The following is a 21,567-nucleotide window of genomic DNA, read 5'->3' as shown; positions in this document are numbered from 1 at the left end:
CATGGTTGCAGGCGTGATTGCAGTGGACAGTGAAAATCTTAGGTTTCGAGCTCCAAGATGCATGACTAGTGAAATAAAATGAGATTTTAGAAATAGATATAGCACTATATACATAACACCTGTAGTAGTGATGAATAAATACACTATATAAATCATAACTGTAACACTATATACAGTTAAAGTCGGAAGTTTACATACACCTTAGCCAAATACATTTCAACTCAATTTTTCACAATTCCAGACATATAATCCTAGTGAAAATTCCCTGTCTTAGGTCAGTTAGGATCACCACATTCATTTTAAGAATGAGAAATGTTAGAATAATAGTGGAGGGAATGATTTATGTCAGCTTTTATTTATTTGATCACATTCCCAGTGGGTCAGAAGTTTACATACATTCAATTAGTATTTGGTAGCATTGCCTTTAAATAGTTTAACTTGACTCAAACATTTCAGGTTGCCTTTCACAAGCTTCCCACAATAAGTTGGGCGAATTTTGGCCCATTCCTCCTGACAGAGCTGGTGTAACTGAGTCAGCTTTGTAGGCCTCCTTGCTCGCACACACTTTTTCAGTTATGCCCACACATTTTCTATAGGCTTGAGGTCAGGGCTTTGTGATGGCCACTCCAATACTTTGACTTTGTTGTTTTTAAGCCATTTAATCACAACTTTGGAAGTATGCTTGGGGTCATTGTCCATTTGGAAGACCCATTTGCGACCAAGCTTTAACTTCCTGACTGATGTCTTGATGTCGCTTCAATATATCCATGTAATTTTCCTCCTCATGATAACATCTATTTTGTAAGGTGCACCACTCCCTCCTGCAGCAAAGCACCCCCACAACATGATGCTGCCACCCCCGTGCTTCACGGTTGGGATGGTGTTCCTCAGCTTGCAAGCCTCCACCTTTTCCTCAACATAGCGATGGTCATTATGGCCGAACAGCTCTATTTTTGTTTCATCAGACCAGTGGACATTTCTACAAAAAGTACGATCTTTGTCCCCATGTGCAGTTGCAAACTGTAGTCTGGCTTTTTTATGGCGGTTTTGGAGCAGTGGCTTCTTCCTTGCTGAGTGGCCTTTCAGGTTATATCGATATAGGACTTGTTTTACTGTGGATATAGATACTTTTGTACCAGTTTCCTCCAGCATCTTCACAAGGTCCTTTCCTGTTGTTCTGGGATTCATTTTCACTTTTTGCACCAAAGTACATTCATCTTTAGGAGACAGAACGAAGTCTCCTTACTGAGCGGTATGACGGCTGTGTGATCCTATGGTGTTTATACTTGTGTACTATTGTTTGTACAGATGAATGTGGTACCTTCAGGCGTTTGGACATTTCTCCCGAGGATGAACCAGACTTGTGGAGGTCTACGATATTTTTTCGGAGGTCTTGGCTGATTTCTTTAGATTTTCCCATGTCAAGGAAGTTTGAGTTTGAAGGTAGGCCTTGAAATGCATCCACAGGTACACCTCCAATTGACTCAAATTATGTCAGTTAGCCTATCAGAAGCTTCTGAAGCCATGACATCATTTTCTGGAATTTTCCAAGCTGTTTAAAGGCACAGTCAACTTAGTGTATGTAAACTTCTGACCTACTGGAATTGTGAATTTAATGTAAACAATTGTTGGAAAAATGACTTGCGTCATGCACAAAGTAGATGTCCTAACCGACTTGCAAAAAATGTAGTTTGTAAACAAGAAATGTGTGGCTTAGTTGAAAAACAAGTTTTAATGACTCGAGCAGCAGGATAAATAATGACCATAGGGGAGCAGCAGGAGGAATAATGACCATAGGGGGAGCAAATCAAACTTTATTTGTCACATACACATGGTTAGCAGATGTTAATGCGAGGGTAGCGAAATGCTTGTGCTTCTAGTTCCTACAATGCAGTAATAACCAAAAAGTTATCTAACTAACAATTCCAAAACTAATGTCTTATACACACAAGTGTAAGGGGATAAAGAATATGTACATAAAGATGTATGAATGAGTGATTGTACAGAGCGGCATAGGCAAGATACAGTAGATAGTATCGAGTACAGTATATACAGATGAGTATGTAAACAAAGTGGCATAGTTAAAGTGGCTAGTGATACATGTATTAGATAAAGATGCAGTAGATGATATAGAGTACAGTATATACGTATACATATGAGATGAATAATGTAGGGTATGGAAACATTATATTAGGTAGCATTGTTTAAAGTGGCTAGTGATATATTTTACATAATTTCCCATCAATTCCCATTATTAAAGTGGCTGGAGTTGAGTCAGTGTGTTGGCAGCAGCCACTCAATGTTAGTGGTGGCTGTTTAACAGTCTGATGGCCTTGAGATAGAAGCTGTTTTTCAGTCTCTCGGTCCCAGCTTTGATGCACCTGTACTGACCTCGCCTTCTGGATGATAGCGGGGTGAACAGGCAGTGGCTCGGGTGGTTGTTGTCCTTGATGATCTTTATGGCCTTCCTGTAACATCGGGTGGTGTAGGTGTCCTGGAGGGCAGGTAGTTTGCCCCCGGTGATGCGTTGTGCAGACCTCACTATCCTCTGGAGAGCCTTACGGTTGTGGGCGGAGCAGTTGCCGTACCAGGCGGTGATACAGCCCGCCAGGATGCTCTCGATTGTGCATCTGTAGAAGTTTGTGAGTACTTTTGGTGACAAGCTGAATTTCTTCAGCCTCCTGAGGTTGAAGAGGCGATGCTGCGCATTCTTCACGATGCTGTCTGTGTGGGTGGACCAATTCAGTTTGTCTGTGATGTGTATGCCGAGGAACTTAAAACTTGCTACCCTCTCCACTACTGTTCCATCGATGTGGATAGTGGGTGTTCCCTCTGCTGTTTCCTGAAGTCCGTTATTTTCCTGACACCACACTCCGAGGGCCCTCACCTCCTCCCTGTAGGCCGTCTCGTCGTTGTTGGTAATCAAGCCTACCACTGTTGTGTCGTCCGCAAACTTGATGATTGAGTTGGAGGCGTGCGTGGCCACGCAGTCGTGGGTGAACAGGGAGTACAGGAGAGGGCTCAGAACGCACCCTTGTGGGGCCCCAGTGTTGAGGATCAGCGGGGTGGAGATGTTGTTGCCTACCCTCACCACCTGGGGGGCGGCCCGTCAGGAAGTCCAGTACCCAGTTGCACAGGGCGGGGTCGAGACCCAGGGTCTCGAACTTGATGACGAGCTTGGAGGGTACTATGGTGTTAAATGCCGAGCTGTAGTCGATGAACAGCATTCTCACATAGGTATTCCTCTTGTCCAGATGGGTTAGGGCAGTGTGGTTGAGATTGCATCGTCTGTGGACCTATTTGGGCGGTAAGCAAATTGGAGTGGGTCTAGGGTGTCAGGTAGGGTGGAGGTGATATGGTCCTTGACTAGTCTCTCAAAGCACTTCATGATGACGGAAGTGAGTGCTACGGGGCGGTAGTCGTTTAGCTCAGTAACCTTAGCTTTCTTGGGAACAGGAACAATGGTGGCCCTCTTGAAGCATGTGGGAATAGCAGACTGGGATAGGGATTGATTGAATATGTCCGTAAACACACCAGCCAGCTGGTCTGCGCATGCTCTGAGGGCGCGGCTGGGGATGTCGTCTGGGCCTGCAGCCTTGCGAGGGTTGACACGTTTAAATGTTTCACTCACCTCGGCTGCAGTGAAGGAGAGGCCGCATGTTTTGGTTGCAGGCCGTGTCAGTGGCACTGTATTGTCCTCAAAGCGGGCCAAAAAGTTATTTAGTCTGCCTGGGAGCAAGACATCCTGGTCCGTGACGGGGCTGGTTTTCTTTTTGTAATCCGTGATTGACTGTAGACCCTGCCACATACCTCTTGTGTCTGAGCCGTTGAATTGAGATTCTACTTTGTCTTTATACTGACGCTTAGCTTGTTTGATTGCCTTGCGGAGGGAATAGCTACACTGTTTGTATTCGCTCATGTTACCGGTCACCTTGCCCTGATTAAAAGCAGTGGTTCGCGCTTTCAGTTTCACGCGAATGCTGCCATCAATCCACGGTTTCTGGTTTGGGAATCTTTTAATCATTGCTATGGGAACGACATCTTCAACGCACGTTCTAATGAACTCGCACACCGAATCAGCATATTCGTCAATGTTGTTGTCTGACGCAATACGAAACATATCCCAGTCCACGTGATGGAAGCAGTCTTGGAGTGTGTAATCAGATTGGTCGGACCAGCGTTGAACAGACCTCAGCGTGGGAGCTTCTTGTTTTAGTTTCTGTAGGCAGGGATCAACAAAATGGAGTCGTGGTCAGCTTTTCCGAAAGGAGGGCGGGGCAGGGCCTTATATGCGTCGCGGAAGTTAGAATAGCAGTGATCCAAGGTTTTGCCAGCCCTGGTTGCGCAATCGATATGCTGATACAATTTAGGGAGTCTTGTTTTCAGATTAGCCTTGTTAAAATCCCCAGCTACAATGAATGCAGCAGGAGAAATAATGTCCATTGGGGGAGTAGCAGGTCAGCTAAGTAAGAGTTGTGGGGGGGGGGGGTCAATTTTGTTGTCTGTATATTTTACCCTTTTGTTTATTATACCATCAACACCACAGGCCTTTTGGGGTTGGAGGATTTGTATTTTGTGCTGTAGTAAATTAAATTGGAGATTCTAGTGGCTTCTGGTAGTCTTTAATAGCTGATTCTAAGCTTTTTACGGGTGTGTCTTTCTTTGTTCAAGAGCCAAAAAGTTTGTATAAGTGGTTCATCCGTTCATCTTCATTTTGACTGTTCCAATTTTCCCAGAAGTGGTTAGATTCTATGAATTCTTCAACTTCGAGCTGATTTCTGACGTGGTGTTCCTTTTTTTTCTGTAGTGTATTTCTGTATTGTTTTAGTGATTCACCATAGTGAAGGTATAGGCTCAGGTTTTCTGGGTCTCTATGCTTTTGGTTGGATAGTTTTCTCAATTTCTTTCTTAGGTTTTTGCATTCTTCAATAAACCATTTCTCATAGTTTTAAGTTGTCTTAAACAGTCCCACTCCGCTCAGAAAGAGAGACACAGCTGCATTTGAGCTCTCACCCTTTCTCAACATGTTTTTTTTACAAAAGGATAGATTTGGAGTTGGATAAACTTGGATTTTTCAGCAGGGACATATGCAGGATGCTACCCTCCACAGCATGGCCTTTCGCTCCAGATCAAAACTCATAACCTACAACTCATATTTGACCCAAATTAACCGGAGAGATTATAGCTTCAAAGGTTTCCTTTTTCCAAGCTACACCGACGGTGCTTTAGCTAACAAACTGCAGAGACCAAAGGACACCATCCAACCTGGAACTGAGCTGCCAGGCTTGAAAGGACAGACCAGATACATCTTCCATTAGCACTGAGGTGTGAAGTAAAAGGTGTCGAGGCCTTTGGGCCCAACAAGTGGCAGGAGTCTTTGATGCGCCCTCCTGTTTAAGACCATTCACTGGCATTTTCTACAAGAAATATGCCTCCAGAAATATAAGCTTCCCCCAAGTGGGTGTGACACCTACTCCCATTACCTGATACACTGCTGCTTGGATTCCACCTGGCGATCTGTTCACTGTCTGCCCTGGCCTGTCTCCCCCTGTCTGGTGCAGGTACGCCCACCACACTTCCCCCTTTCTCCCGAGCTTTCGCTCACCTCTAGCACACATACCTGTTGGGGTGAGTGACTCTGAACTTACAATGGCTAGCCCCAAGTCGTTATATATCAAAAACATTTATTTTGCTATTTGCCTCATGACTCCTGCATGCTTTGTTGACTATGAATTTTCTGTACCCAACCGTGAGACAGACTATGTTTGTTCCCACATTCGGGACTCTGACTCTATTGGTTACACAGACTTTTGGCCTCCCATCCTATTCTAACCACCTCTCACCGGCTTTGTATTCATGTTACCTGATGAAATTGCTGTACAACATAATCTTTTTGCCATCTGATGTCATAAATCAACACCGCAGAGCTATCCCTGTCCTCTGCCGTGCCTTGATTATATTACTGTTGATGATATCTGGAAATGTGCATGTACACCCTGGCCCATCTACTGTTGCTAGCCCCAATTCTGACTTGTGCTCTGATATCTGCTTCATTGATTTCTGCTCTCGTAAAAGCCTGGGTTTTTTGCACGTTAACACTAGAAGCTTATTACCTAAAATGGATCAGTTGAAAGTGTGGGTTCACAGTTCCAATCCAGATTTGGGTCATTACTGACACGTGGTTAAGGAAGAGTGTTTTGAATACTGATGTTAACCTTTCTGGTTATTACCTTTTTTGGTAAGACAGATCTTCCAAAGGTGGGGGAGTACCCCCACCACACACCACAAGATTGGCAATCTTTACCAGGGATCACCTTCAGTGCCAAGTTGTCTCCACCAAGTCTGTCTCCAAACAATTTGATTTGCTGGTTTTAAGCATTAAACTTTTAAATAGCTCTTTGTTGACTGTTGCTGGGTGCAATCGTCCTTCATCAGCACTGGGCTGTACCCTACCTGCCCTAAGCTCTCTCCTGGCCCCTTACACAGAGTATGAATTTGTCCTGCTAGGTGACCTAAACTGAGACATACTTAAACCACCTGACCAAGTCCTAAAGCAATGGGACTCCCTACGTTTTTCTCAGGTTATTACCAATCCCACAAGGTATGACTCCAAACACCCAGAAAAGGCTATTCTCCTGAATGTTGTCCTCACAAATAATCCTGACAGGTATCAGTCTGGTGTTTTCTGTAATGACCTTAGTGATCACTGTTTTACAGCCTGTGTTCGTAATGGCTGCTCAGTGAAACAACCTGTTCTGATTTGTCATAGACGCTTGCTAAAAACCTTTTAACTGGCCTCCTATAAAATGGTATAGAATCAGCTTGATCCCCTCTGTCAAAAACGCTTGGACCTTTTTGATGTTTTCAGTGGTATTGTTACCAAACACGCCCCATAAAGAAAATGAGAATTAAAAACAGTTTTAGCCCCTGGTTCGACCGTGATCTCGCAGAGTTTCTCCACCTCAAGAATGGCATTTGGCGAAAGGCTCGGCACACGCAGTCTGACTGACTGGCTCTTGTTCAGGCAAATTAGAAATACGTGCACTCAGGCTATCCGGAAGGCCAAAGTTAGTTACTTTAAGGAGCAGTTCTCTCTGTGGGTCTAACCCCAAGAAGTTCTGGAAAACGGTTTTAGATCTGGAGATAAACCCTCCTCCTCACAGCTGCCCATGTCCATTAATGTTAATGTTGATGTTCATGTGGTTGTTACTGACAAGAAGCACGTAGCTGAGCTCTTTAATCACCACTTCCTTAAGTCAGGATTCCTATTTGAGGAGCCATGTCTCCTTGCCCGTCCAACATTTCCTAATCTCCCACCACTTCTAATGCGACTATCCCCGATGATTCTCCCTCTTTTCTCCCTCTTTTTCCCCTTCCCCTTTACAGAGTCACTGAGTCAAAGGTGCTAAAACTTGACCCCTAAAAAAACCCTGTTTATCAAAAGTGTTGGAAAAACCTGTCAATAATCAACTGACTGGCTTTCTTAATGTCTATAGTATTCGTTTGGGTACGGAATCTGGTTTCCACTCAGGTTATGGATGTGTCACTGGAACTGTAAAGGTCCTTAATGATGTCACCATTGCCCTTGATTCTAAGCAATATTGTGCTGCTATTTTTATTGACTTGGCCAAAGCTTTTGATACGGTAGAACATTCCATTATTGTGGGCCGGCTAAGGAGTATTGGTGTCTCTGAGGGGTCTTTAGCCTGGTTTGCTAACTACCTCTCTGAAAGAGTGCAGTGTATAAAGTCAGAAAATCTCCTGTCTCAGCCACTGCCTGTCACCAAAGGAGTATCCCAAGGCTCAATCCTAGGCCCCATGCTCTTCTCAATTTACATCAATGACATAGCTCAGGCAGTACGAAGCGATCCATTTACATGCAGATGATAGTTTTACCTGCATTGCTTGCTGTTTGAGGTTTTAGGCTGGGTTTCTGTACAGTGTTTGATACATTAGCCGATGTAAGAAGGGCTATATAAATAAATGTGATTTATAGTCAGCTGGCCCCTCCCTGGATTTTGAGTTAAATGCTCTACAACAAAGCTTTCTTAGTGTCCAACAAGCTTTCTCTGCCCTTAACCTTGTTCTGAACACCTCCAAAACAAAGTTCATGTGGTTTGGTAAGAAGAATGCCCCTCTCCACAGGTCTGATTACTACCATACCCAACTATAACATCTTCCGTCAAGATAGAACTGCCAAAGGGGGAGGAGTTGCAGTTTACTGCAGAGATAGCCTGCAAAGTAATGTCATACTTTCCAGGTCCATACCCAAACAGTTCGAACTACTAATTTTGAAAATGACTCTCTCCAGAAATAAGTCTCTCACGGTTGCCGCCTGCTACCGACCCCCCTCAGCTCCCAGCTGTGCCCTGGACACCATTTGTGAATTGATCGCCCCCCCATCTAGCTTCAGAGTTTGTTCTGTTAGGTGACCTAAACTGGGATATGCTTAACACCCCGCCAGTCCTACAATCTAAGCTAGATGCCCTCAATCTCACACAAATCATCAAGGAACCCACCAGGTACAACCCTAACTCTGTAAACAAGGGCACCCTCATAGATGTCATCCTGACCAACTGGCCCTCCAAATACACCTCCGCTGTCTTCAACCAGGATCTCAGCGATCACTGCCTCATTGCCTGTATCCGCTACGGAGCCGCAGTCAAACGACCACCCCTCATCACTGTCAAACGCTCCCTAAATCACTTCTGTGAGCAGGCCTTTCTAATCGACCTGGCCCGGGTATCCTGGAAGGACATTGACCTCATCCCGTCAGTTGAGGATGCCTGGTTATTCTTTAAAAGTAACTTCCTCACCATTTTAGATAAGCATGCTCCGTTCAAAAAATGCAGAACTAAGAACAGATACAGCCCTTGGTTCACCCCAGACCTGACTGCCCTCGACCAGCACAAAAACATCCTGTGGCGGACTGCAATAGCATCGAATAGTCCCCGTGATATGCAACTGTTCAGGGAAGTCCGGAACCAATACACGCAGTCAGTCAGGAAAGCTAAGGCCAGCTTCTTCAGGCAGAAGTTTGCATCCTGTAGCTCCAACTCCAAAAAGTTCTGGGACACCGTGAAGTCCATGGAGAACAAGAGCACCTCCTGCCAGCTGCCCACTGCACTGAGGCTAGGTAACACGGTCACCACTGATAAATCCATGATTATCGAAAACTTCAATAAGCATTTCTCAACGGCTGGCCATGCCTTCCGCCTGGCTACTTCAACCTCGGCCAACAGCTCCGCCCCCCCCGCAGCTCCTCGCCCAAGCCTCTCCAGGTTCTCCTTTAACCAAATCCAGATAGCAGATGTTCTGAAAGAGCTGCAAAACCTGGACCCGTACAAATCAGCTGGGCTTGACAATCTGGACCCTCTATTTCTGAAACTATTCGCCACCATTGTCGCAACCCCTATTACCAGCCTGTTCAACCTCTCTTTCATATCGTCTGAGATCCCCAAGGATTGGAAAGCTGCCGCAGTCATCCCCCTCTTCAAAGGGGGAGACACCCTGGACCCAAACTGTTACAGACCTATATCCATCCTGCCCTGCCTATCTAAGGTCTTCGAAAGCCAAGTCAACAAACAGGTCACTGACCATCTCGAATCCCACCGTACCTTCTCCGCTGTGCAATCTGGTTTCCGAGCCGGTCATGGGTGCACCTCAGCCACACTCAAGGTACTCAACGATATCATAACCGCCATCGATAAAAGACAGTACTGTGCAGCCGTCTTCATCGACCTTGCCAAGGCTTTCGACTCTGTCAATCACCATATTCTTATCGGCAGACTCAATAGCCTCGGTTTTTCGGATGACTGCCTTGCCTGGTTCACCAATTACTTTGCAGACAGAGTTCAGTGCGTCAAATCGGAGGGCATGCTGTCCGGTCCTCTGGCAGTCTCTATGGGGGTGCCACAGGGTTCAATTCTCGGGCCGACTCTTTTCTCTGTGTATATCAATGATGTTGCTCTTGCTGCGGGCGATTCCCTGATCCACCCCTACGCAGACGACACCATTCTATGTACTTTCGGACCGTCTTTGGACACTGTGCTATCTAACCTCCAAACAAGCTTCAATGCCATACAACACTCCTTCCGTGGCCTCCAACTGCTCTTAAACGCTAGTAAAACCAAATGCATGCTTTTCAACCGGTCGCTGCCTGCACCCGCATGCCCGACTAGCATCACCACCCTGGATGGTTCCGACCTTGAATATGTGGACGTCTATTTTTCTACTTTTATCTCCCTCCCTCACCAATAAGTACCTAGGTGTCTGGCTAGACTGCAAACTCTCCTTCCAGACTCATATCAAACATCTCCAATCGAAAATCAAATCAAGAGTCGGCTTTCTATTCCGCAACAAAGCCTCCTTCACTCACGCCGCCAAGCTTACCCTAGTAAAACTGACTATCCTACCGATCCTCGACTTCGGCGATGTCATCTACAAAATGGCTTCCAACACTCTACTCAGCAAACTGGATGCAGTTTATCACAGTGCCATCCGTTTTGTCACTAAAGCACCTTATACCACCCACCACTGCGACTTGTATGCTCTAGTCGGCTGGCCCTCGCTACATATTCGTCGCCAGACCCACTGGCTCCAGGTCATCTACAAGTCCATGCTAGGTAAAGCTCCGCCTTATCTCAGCTCACTGGTCACGATGGCAACACCCATCCGTAGCACGCGCTCCAGCAGGTGTATCTCACTGATCATCCCTAAAGCCAACACCTCATTCGGCCGCCTTTCGTTCCAGTACTCTGCTGCCTGTGACTGGAACGAATTGCAAACATTGCTGAAGTTGGAGACTTTTATCTCCCTCACCAACTTCAAACATCAGCTATCTGAGCAGCTAACCGATCGCTGCAGCTGTACATAGTCTATTGGTAAATAGCCCACCCTTCTTCACCTACCTCATCCCCATACTGTTTTTATTTATTTACTTTTCTGCTCTTTTGCACACCAATATCTCTACCTGTACATGACCATCTGATCATTCATCACTCCAGTGTTAATCTGCAAAATTGTAATTATTTGCCTACCTCCTCATGCCTTTTGCACACATTGTATATAGACTCCCCCTTTGTTTTCTACTGTGTTATTGACTTGTTAATTGTTTACTCCATGTGTAACTCTTTGTTGTCTGCTCACACTGCTATGCTTTATCTTGGCCAGGTCGCAGTTGCAAATGAGAACTTGTTCTCAACTAGCCTACCTGGTTAAATAAAGGTGTTCTCAACTAGCCTACCTGGTTAAATAAAGGTGTTCTCAACTAGCCTACCTGGTTAAATAAAGGTTAAATAAAAAAATAAAATAAAAACCTCTGAGGGTTTAGAGCTTGGGAGTATGGCTAGACAATACACTGTCCTTCTCTCAGCACATATCAAAGCTGCAGGCTAAAGTTAAGTCTAGACTTGGTTTCCTCTATCGTGATCACTCCTCTTTCACCCCAGCTGCCAAGTAACCCTGATTCAGATAAACATTTTACCCATACTAGATTACAGAGACGTAATTTAAATCAAATCAACGTTTATTTGTCACGTGCGCCGAATACAACAGATGTAGACCTTACAGTGATATGCTTACTTACAGGCTCTAACCAATAGTGCAAAAAAGGTATTATTTGAACAATAGGCAAATAAAGAAATAAAACAACAGTAAAAAGACAGGCTATATACAGTAGAGAGCCTATATACAGTAGCGAGGCTATATACAGTAGCAAGGCTACATACAGTTAGTCAGGCTGATTGAGGTATGTACATGTAGATATGATTAAAGTGACTGTGCATATATGATAAACAGAGAGTAGCAGTAGCATAAAAAGGGGTTGGCGGGTGGTGGTGGGCGGGACACAATGCAGATAGCCCGGTTAGCCAATGTGCGGGAGCACTGGTCGGTCGGCCCAATTGAGGTAGTATGTACATGAATGTATAGTTAAAATGACTATGCATATATGATAAACAGAGAGTAGCAGCAGTGTAAAAAGAGGGGGTGGGGGGTCACACAATGCAAATAGTCCAGGTAGCCATTTGATTACCTGATCAGGAGTCTTATGGCTTGGGGGTAAAAATAGTTGAGAAGCCTTTTTGTCCTAGACTTGGCACTCCGGTACCGCTTGCCATGCGGTAATAGAGAGAACAGTCTATGACTGGGATGGCTGGGGTCTTTGACAATTTTTAGGGCTTTCCTCTGACACCTCCTGGTGTAAAATTCCTGGATGGCAGGCAGCTTAGCCCCAGTGATGTACTGGGCCATACACACTACCCTCTGTAGTACCTTGTGGTCAGAGGCCGAGCAATTGCCGTACCAGGCAGTGATGCAGCCAGTCAGTCATGCTCTCAATGTTGCAGCAGTAGAACCTGAGGATCTCAGGACCCATGCCAAATCTTTTTAGTTTCCTGAGGGGGAATAGGCTTGTCATGCCCTCTTCAAGATTGTCTTGGTGTGTTTAAACCATTCTAGTTTCGTGTTGTTATGGACACCAAGGAACTTGAGGCTCTCAACCTGCTCCACTACAGCCCTGTCGATGAGAATGGGGGCGTGCTCAGTCCTCCTTTTCCTGTAGTCCACAATCATCTCCTTAGTCTTGGTTACATTGAGGGATATGTTGTTATTCTGGCACCAACCGGCCAGGTCTCTGACCTCCTCCCTATAGGCTGTCTCATCATGGTCGGTGATCAGGCCTACCACTGTTGTGTCGTCTGCAAACTTAATGATGGTGTTGGAGTCGTGCTTGGCCATGCAGTCGTGGGTTAACAGGGAGTACAGGAGGGGACTGAGCACGCACCCCAGGGGAGCTCCGGTGTTGAGGATCAGCATGGCACGTGTTGCTACCTACGCTCACCACCTGGGGGAGGCCCGTCAGGAAGTTAAGGATCCAGTTGCAGAGTGAGGTGTTTAGTCCCAGGATCCTTAGCTTAGTGATGAGCTGTGAGGGTACAATGGTGTTGAACTCTGAGATGTAGTCAATGAATAGCATTCTCACATAAGTGTTCCTTTTGTCCAGGTGGATAAAGGGCAGTGTGGAGTGCAATAGAGGTTGCATCATCTATGGATCTGTTTGGGCGGAATGCAAATTGGAGTGGGTCTAGGGTTTCTGGGATAATGGTGTTGATGTGAGCCATTACCAACTTTTCAAAGCACTTCATGGCTACGGAGTGCTACGGGTCTGTTGTCAGTTAGGCAGGTTGCCTTTGTTCTTGGGCACAGGGACTATGGTGGTCTGCTTGAAACATTTGGTATTACAGACTCAATCATGGACATGTTGAAAATGTCAGTGAAGACACCTGCCAGTTGGTCAGCACATCCCGGAGCACACGTCCTGGTAATCCGTCTGGCCCCGCAGCCTTGTGTATGTTGACCTGTTTAAAGGTCTTACTCACGTCGGCTACGGAGAGCGTGATCACACAGTCGTCCGGAACAGCTGATGCCCTCATGCATGCCTCAGTGTTGCTTGCCTCGGAACAAGCATAGAAGTGATTTAGCTCGTCTGGCAGGCTCGTGTCACTGGGCAGCTTGCGGCTGTGCTTCCCTTTTGTAGTCTGTAATAGTTTGCGAGCCCTGCCACATAAGGCGAGCGTCGAAGCGAGCCAGTGTAGTATGATTCAATCTTAGCCCTGTATTGACGCTTTGCCTGTTTGATGGTTCGTTACAGGGCATAGCAGGATTTCTTGTAAGCTTCCGGGTTAGAGTCCCGCACCACAAAAGCTGCAGCTCTCCCTTTAGCTCAGTGCAAATGTTGCCTGTTAATCCATGTCTTCTGGTTGGGGTATGTACGTACAGTCACTGGGTACGACGTCCTCGATGCACTCATTGATAAAGCCAGTGACTGATGTGGTGTACCCCTTCCTCAATGCCATCGGAAGAATTCCGGAACATGTTCCAGTCTGTGATAGCAAAACGGTCCTGTAGTTTAGCATCTGCTTCATCTGACCACTTTTTTGTAGACTGAGTCACTGGTGCTTCCTGCTTAAATGTTTTCTTGTAAGCAGGAATCAGGAGGATAGAGTTGTGGTCGGATTTACTAAATGGAGGGTGAGGGAGAGCCTTGTACGCGTCTCTGTATGTGAAGTACAGGTAATCTCAATTTTTTTTCCCTCTGGTTGCACATTTAACACGTTGATAGAAATGTAGGTATTAAGGTAAGGATTTAAAATATATATATTTTTTACCTTTATTTAACTAGGCAAGTCAGTTAAAGAACAAATTCTTATTTTCAATGACGGCCTAGCTAACTGCCTGTTCAGGGGCAGAACGACAGATTTGTACCTTGTCAGCTCGTGGATTTGAACATGCAACCTTTCGGTTACTAGTCCAATGCTTTAACCACTAGGCTACCCTGCCGCACCGAATGGCTAGATGTTCTTTACCATTCGGCCATCAGATTTGACACCAATGCTCCTTATAGGACACATCACTGTACTCTATACTCCTCATATCTGTATACCCGTCGCAAGACCCACTGGTTGATGCTTCTTTATATAACCCTCTTAAGCCTCACTCCCCCCTATCTGAGATATCTACTGCAGCCCTCATCCTCCACATACAACACCCGTTCTGCCAGTCACATTCTGTTAAAGGTCCCCAAAGCACACACATCTCTGGGTCGCACCTGTTTTCAGTTCGCTCCAGCTAGTGACTGGAACGAGCTGCAACAAACACTCAAACTGGACGATTTTATCTCAATCTCTTCAGTCAAAGACTCAATCATGGACACTCTTACTAACAGTTGTGGCTGTTTTGCGTGATGTATTGTTGTCTCTACCTTCTTTCCCTTTGTGCTGTTGTCTGGGCCCAATAATGTTTGTACCATGTTTTGTGCTGCTGCCATGTTGTGCTGCTACCATGCTGTGTTGTCATGTTGTGCTGCCTTGCTATGTTGTTGTCTAGGTCTCTCTTTTTATTTTATTTTATTTCACCTTTATTCAACCAGTTAGGCTAGTTGAGAACAAGTACTCATTTACAACTGCGACCTGGCCAAGATAAAGCAAAGCAGTGCGACACAAACAACACAGAGTTACACATAAACAAATCTACAGACTATAACACAATAGAAAAATCTATATATAGTGTGTGCAAATGTAGTAAGATTTGGGAGGTACAGCAATAAATAGGCCGTAGTGGTGAAATAATTACAATTTAGCAATTAACACTGGAGTGATAGATGTGCAGAAGATGAATGTGCAAGTAGAGATACTGAAATGAGAAGGAGCAAAAAAAATAAAAAATGAGTAGTTGGATAGGCTATTTACAGATGGTCTGTGTACAGGTTAAATGATCAGTAAGCTGCTCTGACAGCTGATGCTTGAAGTTAGTGAGGGAGATGTAAAAATCACTGAAGCTGGAGTCTCATAATTCGTTCCAGTCAATGGCAGCAGAGAACTGGAAGGAAAGGCGGCCAAACGAGGAGTTGGCTTTGGGGATGACCAGTGAAATATACCTGCTGGAGCGTGTGCTACGGGTGGGTGTTGTTATCGTGACCAGTGAACTGAGATAAGGCGGAGCTTTACCTAGCATGGACTTGTAGATGACCTGGAGCCAGTGGGTTTGCCGACGAATATGAAGCGAGAGCTAGCCAATGATAGCATACAGGTCACAGTGGTGGGTAGTATATGGGGCTTTGGTGACAAAACAGATGGCTCTGTGATATACTATATCCAATTAAGTAGTGTAGTTGGAGAGTATTTTGGAGGGTTGGAGGGTATTTTGTAAATGGCATCGCCGAAGTCAAGGATCTGTAGGATAGTCAGTTTTACGTGGGTATGTTTGGCAGCATGAGTGAAGGATGCTTTGTTGTGAAATAGGATGTCGATTCTAGATTGAATTTGGGATGGGAGATGCTTATTGTGAGTCTGGAAGGAGAGTTTTACAGTCTAACCAGACACCTAGGTATTTGTAGTTGTCCACATATTCTAAGTCAGAACTGTCCAGAGTAGTGATGCTAGACGGGTGTGCGGGTCTTGGCAGCGATCAGTTGAAGAGCATGCATTCAGTTTTACTTGCGTTTAAGAGCAGTTGGAGGCCACGGAAGGAGTGTTGTATGGCATTGAAGCTCATTTGGAGGTTTGTTAACACAGTGTCCAAAGAAGGAATTGAACCCTGTGAATTGAACCCTGTGGCACCTCCATAGAGACTTACAGAGCTCCGGACAACAGGCCCTCCGATTTGACACACTGAACTCTATCTGAGAAGTAATTTCTGTTTGAGAAAGTTAGCCTTTGCTTTCCGGTTCCTAACTTCCCTGAAAAGTTGCATATTGCGGGGGCTATTTGATGCTAATGCAGTAGACCAGAGAATGAAAGAATAGACCAGAGAATAAAAGAATAACCAGGCATCCTCTACTGATGGAATTAGGTCAATATCCTTCCAGGATACCCGGGCCAGGTCGATTAGAAAGCCCTGCTTGCTGAAGTGTTTTAGGGAGCGTTTGACAGGGATGAGGGGTGGTCGTTTTACCACAGACCCATTTCGACCCATTCCGATTTCAAGTTTTCATAACAATCGGAAATCAGTATTTTTGGACACAGATTTGGCAGATTTTTAAAAAGTATTATTATTTATTTTTACTCCTTTATTGATAGGGGAGACGCTAGCGTCTCAAGTGGCCAATAGCCTGGGGAAATGCATAGCGCCAAATTCAAATAAAACGTGACAAAACTCAAACTTTCATTAAATCACACATGCAAGATACTCAATTAAAGCTACACTCGTTGTGAATCCAGCCAACATGTCAGATTTTAAAAATGCTTTTCGGCGAAAGCATGAGAAGCTATTATCTGATAGCATGCACCCCCCCCCCTGAACCACCTGAACGAGTTGTAAACAAAAGAATTAGCGTAGCCGGCGCTACACAAAACGCTGAACTAAAATATAAAACATGCATTACCTTTGACGAGCTTCTTTGTTGGCACTCCAATATGTCCCATAAAAATCACAATTGGTCCTTTTTTTCGATTAATTCCGTCCATGTATACCCAAAATGTCCATTTATAAAGCAGGTTTGATCCGGAAAAAAACAGCTTTCCAAAACACAACGTCACTACAAAACATTTCAAAAGTTGCCTATAAACTTTGCCCAAAAAATTCAAATTACCTTTGTAATAGAACTTTAGGTATTTTTAAACGTTAATAATCGATCAAATTGTAGACGGGGCAATCTGTATTCGATAGAGAAAGTAAACTAAACATGCACCATTTTCCCTCTTGCGTAACTATCAACAGTGTAACGTTGTTCCAGGATGTGCCTCTTCTTCGTTTCACCAATGATTAACTTCAACCCAATTCCAAAGACTGGTGACATCCTGTGGAAGTCGTAGGAACTGTAAAAAGGTCGCTATCAAATTTCCCTTGGCAAAGACAAGTGGGGGAACGGTCAGAGGAAAAAAAATAAAAATAATTCGGAACAGTTTTTCCTCAGGGTTTTGCCTGCTACATAAGTTCTGTTATAGTCACAGACATGATTGAACCAGTTTTAGAAACTTCAGAGTGTTTTCTATCCACACAATATAATATATTCCTGGCATGAGTAGCAGGAAGTTGAAATTGTGCACGCTATTTATCCAAAAGTGGAAATGCTGCCCCCTATCCTTTTAAGAGGTTAACTAGGCAAGTAAGTTAAGAACACATCATTTTCAATGTCGGCCTAGGAACGGTGGGTTAACTGCCTCGTTCAGGGGCAGAACCACAGATTTTCACCTTGTCAGCTCGGGGGAATCAATCTTCAACCTTACAGTTAACTAGTCCAACGCTCTAACCACCTGCCTCTCATTGCACTCCACGAGGAGACTGCCTGTTACGCGAATGCAGCAAGCCAAGGTAAGTTGCTAGCTAGCATTAAACTTATCTTATAAAAAACAATCAATCAATCAATCAATCATAATCACTAGTTAACTACACATGTTTGATGATATTACTAATTTATCTAGCATGTCCTGCGTTGCATATAATCAATGTGGTGCGTATCGTTGCTCCAATGTGTACCTAACCATGAACATCAATGCCTTTCTTAAAATCAATACACAGAAGTATATATTTTTAAACCTGCATATTTAGCTAAAATAAATCCAGTTTAGCAGGCAATATTAACCAGGTGAATTTGTGTCACTTCTCTTGCGTTCATTGCACGCAGAGTCAGTGTATATGTATGTAACAGGAATATTTAGACTAATGGATGCCACCCCTTAGATAAAATACGTAACGGTTCTGTATTTCACTGAAAGAATAAACATCTTGTTTTCGAGATGATAGTTTCCGGATTCTACCATATTAATGACCTAAGGCTCGTATTGCTGTGTGTTATTATGTTATAACTAAGTCTATGTTTATGACTTCAAGCCTATCAACTCCCGAGATTAGGCTTGTTTAACCGATGTGAAATGGCTAGCTAGTTAGCGGGGTACGCGCTAATAGCGTTTCAAACGTCACTCGCTCTGAGACTTGGAGTGGTTGTTCCCCTTGCTCTGCATGGGTAACGCTGCTTCGAGGGTGGCTGTTGTCGTTGTGTTCCTGGTTCGAGCCCAGGGAGGAGCGAGGAGAGGGACGGAAGCTTATACTGTTACACTGGCAATACTAAAGTGCCTATAAGAACATCCTACAGTCAAAGGTATATGAAATACAAATGTATTTTACTGCTAAGTTTACACCTTCACTATTGCAGGAAAACATTTTGTCCAGGAAGTTTTGTCGTAGGGATTCTATTTGTTCTTGGCCAATCGTTTTTTGGTTTCTACACCGTCCATCTATATCATTTCTTAACTGTTTGGCTTCGATGCCTCATGGTTGATTTTTGCTCCGTTCAAGTAGATTAGGATTTTGCTCCCCTTCTCTGTCTCTGTCTGTCTGTCTGTCTGTCTGTCTGTCTGTCTGTCTGTCTCTCTCGGTCTGTCTGTCGGTCGGTCGGTCTGTCTCTCTCGGTCTGTCTGTCTCGGTCGGTCGGTCTGTCTGTCTCGGTCGGTCTGTCTGTCTGTCTCTCTCGGTCTGTCTGTCTGTCTCTCTCTCAGTCTCGGTCTCTCTCCCCTTTCTCTTCCCTTCCCCCTCTCTCTCCCCTCCCCCCATCTCTCGATCTCTCCCCTTCCCCTTCCCTCTCACACTCTCCCCTTCCCCCTCTCTCTCGAGATCTTTCTTCCCTTCCCCCTCTCTCCCCCTTCTCGCTCTCTCACCCCTTCCCCTCTCTTTCTATCGTTCTCTCCCTGCTCTCTCCCCTTCCCCCTTCTCTCTCTCTCCTCTTCCCCATCTCTCTCTCTCCCCTTCCCCTCTTCAAACCCTGTTCCTTAACCTCTAACCTGGTTTCAGTATAATGTTATGACTTGTCATCTGATGTGGTAATGGAGTGCTGATGGCCCAGTCCCAGTCTGATGTTTGGTTTAGAAGGTTGTTTATTAGTCTTAACCGCTCCTCTGCTCCCCTGTAGGAAAGGTTAAGTGTTAAAGCTGCTGCTGAGGGGGAAGCTGGCCATGTCACGGGTTCCTACCCCTCCTCCACCAGGGGACATGTCTACTGGACCTGTGGCAGAGAGCTGGTGTTACACACAGGTAGGTGTGTGTCTGTCCACTGTCTCTCGTTTATTAACATCTAGTGCCCAAAGAAAGTATTCACACCCATTAGAATTATAAAGTGGCATTATGTTTTTAGACATTTTTACAAGTTAATTAAAAATGAAAAGCTGAGTCAATAAGTATTCAACCCCTTTGTTATGGCAAGCCTAAATACGTTCAGGAGTAAAAATGTGCTTAACAAATTACATAATAAGTTGCATGGACTCATTCCATGTTCAATAATAGTGTTTACCTTGATTTTTTTAAATTACTACCTCATCTCTGTACCCCACACATACAATTTATCTGTAAGGTCTGAGGGCAGAATGAGGTGCAACTCAATATCAGGAAGCTGTATATAGAAGAGGTTTAGTGCAATTTTTATTTGTATTTTTTGTTGTTAAATAAAATAATTAATTATTGATATTTCTTATACAGTGCATTTGGAAAGTATTCAGAGCCCTTCCCTTTTTCCACATTTTGTTACTTTACAACCTTATTCTAAAATGGATTAAGTTTGTTTTTTCCTCATCAATCTTCACTCAATACCCCATAATGACATCACAATACCCCATAATGACATCACAATACCCCATAATGACATCACAATACCCCATAATGACAAAGTGAAAACAGGTTTTTAGACATTTTTACAGATTTATAAAAAATAAAAACTGATATCACATTTACATAAGTATTCAGACCTTTTACTCAGTACTTTGTTGAAAAAGTCTGAATACTTTCCAAATGCACTGTATCTCTCAGATATAGGACAGACATTAAAATAAACCTTTATTCAAATAAATATTCGTAAAATTAAACTTTCATGAACATACAAGCGTCTTATATCATGTAAAAGCTTAACTTCTTGTTAATCCAACTGTTGTCAGATTTCAAAAAGGCTTTACGGCGAAAGCATACCATGTGATTGTCTGAGGACCGCTCCCCCACAAAATATTTTTCAACCACCACAGGCTTCACAAAATCACAAATAGCGATTAAATAAATCACTTACCTTTTGAAGATCTTCCTCTGTTTGCAATCCCAAGGGTCCCAGCTACACAATGAATGGTTGTTTTGTTCGATGAAGTCCTTTTTCCCCCAAAAAAAGTATTTTTAGTTGGTGCTATTGATTTCAGTAATCCACTTGTTCAACATGCAAGCAAAGGAATCCAAAAAGCTACGGTAAACTTTGTCCAAACAAGTCAAACAACATTTCTAATTTATCCTCAGGTACTCTAAAATGTAAATAAACTATAATATTTAACACGGAAAGTAGTATGTTCAATAGGAAAGGAAAATAACGAAGAGCGCACCCTCATTCACGCACCCTGAAAGACTACTTTTCTTATAGAGTTACCTTCAGAAAAACTCAAATTACTTGTTCATATTTCGAGAAACAAGCCTGAAACCTTGTATAAAGACTGACATTTACTGGAAGCCATAGGTACTGCAATCTGGGAGATGGAAATACACTGCTCAAAAAAATAAAGGGAACACTAAAATAACACATCCTAGATCTGAATGAATGAAATATTCTTATTAAATACTTTTTTCTTTACATAGTTGAATGTGCTGACAACAAAATCACACAAAAATTAGCAATGGAAATCAAATGTATCAACCCATGGAGGTCTGGATTTGGAGTCACACTCAAAATTAAAGTGGAAAACCACACTACAGGCTGATCCAACTTTGATGTAAGTCCAAATGAGGCTCAGTAGAGTGTGTGGCCTCCACGTGCCTGTATGACCTCCCTACAACGCCTGGGCATGCTCCTGATGAGGTGGCGGATGGATGGTCTCCTGAGGGATCTCCTCCCAGACCTGGACTTAAGCATCCGCCAACTCCTGGACAGTCTGTGGTGCAACGTGGCGTTGGTGGACGGAGCAAGACATGATGTCCCAGATGTGCTCAATTGGATTCAGGTCTGGGGAACGGGCGGGCCAGTCCATAGCATCAATGCCTTCCTCTTGCAGGAACTGCTGACACACTCCAGCCACATGAGGTCTAGCATTGTCTTGCATTAGGAGGAACC

At 44.2% G+C, this 21,567-nt stretch overlaps 1 protein-coding gene across 4 annotated transcripts in view; it reads left to right on the top strand.

Annotated features, from left to right (window-relative positions):
* LOC109876156 (speckle-type POZ protein-like A) overlaps positions 1–21,567 on the top strand; it is a 63,435-nt gene that overhangs the window by 12,982 nt on the left and 28,886 nt on the right. For 2 of the 4 annotated variants that reach the window (XM_031805911.1, XM_031805910.1), the window contains exon 2: positions 19,406–19,526. In XM_031805911.1, the coding sequence (XP_031661771.1) occupies positions 19,449–19,526 (78 nt within the window). In that variant the 5' untranslated portion in view covers positions 19,406–19,448. Of the gene's footprint in view, positions 1–17,782; positions 17,812–19,405; positions 19,531–21,567 lie in introns of those variants that run through there. The other 2 variants (XM_031805912.1, XM_031805913.1) reach the window with 2 other exon arrangements.

Source organism: Oncorhynchus kisutch, linkage group LG26 (assembly GCF_002021735.2).
Source record: "Oncorhynchus kisutch isolate 150728-3 linkage group LG26, Okis_V2, whole genome shotgun sequence".
Classification (NCBI taxonomy): domain Eukaryota; kingdom Metazoa; phylum Chordata; class Actinopteri; order Salmoniformes; family Salmonidae; genus Oncorhynchus; species Oncorhynchus kisutch.
Note: the sequence above shows the minus strand (reverse complement) of the source record. Positions and strands in the feature narration are given on the sequence as shown.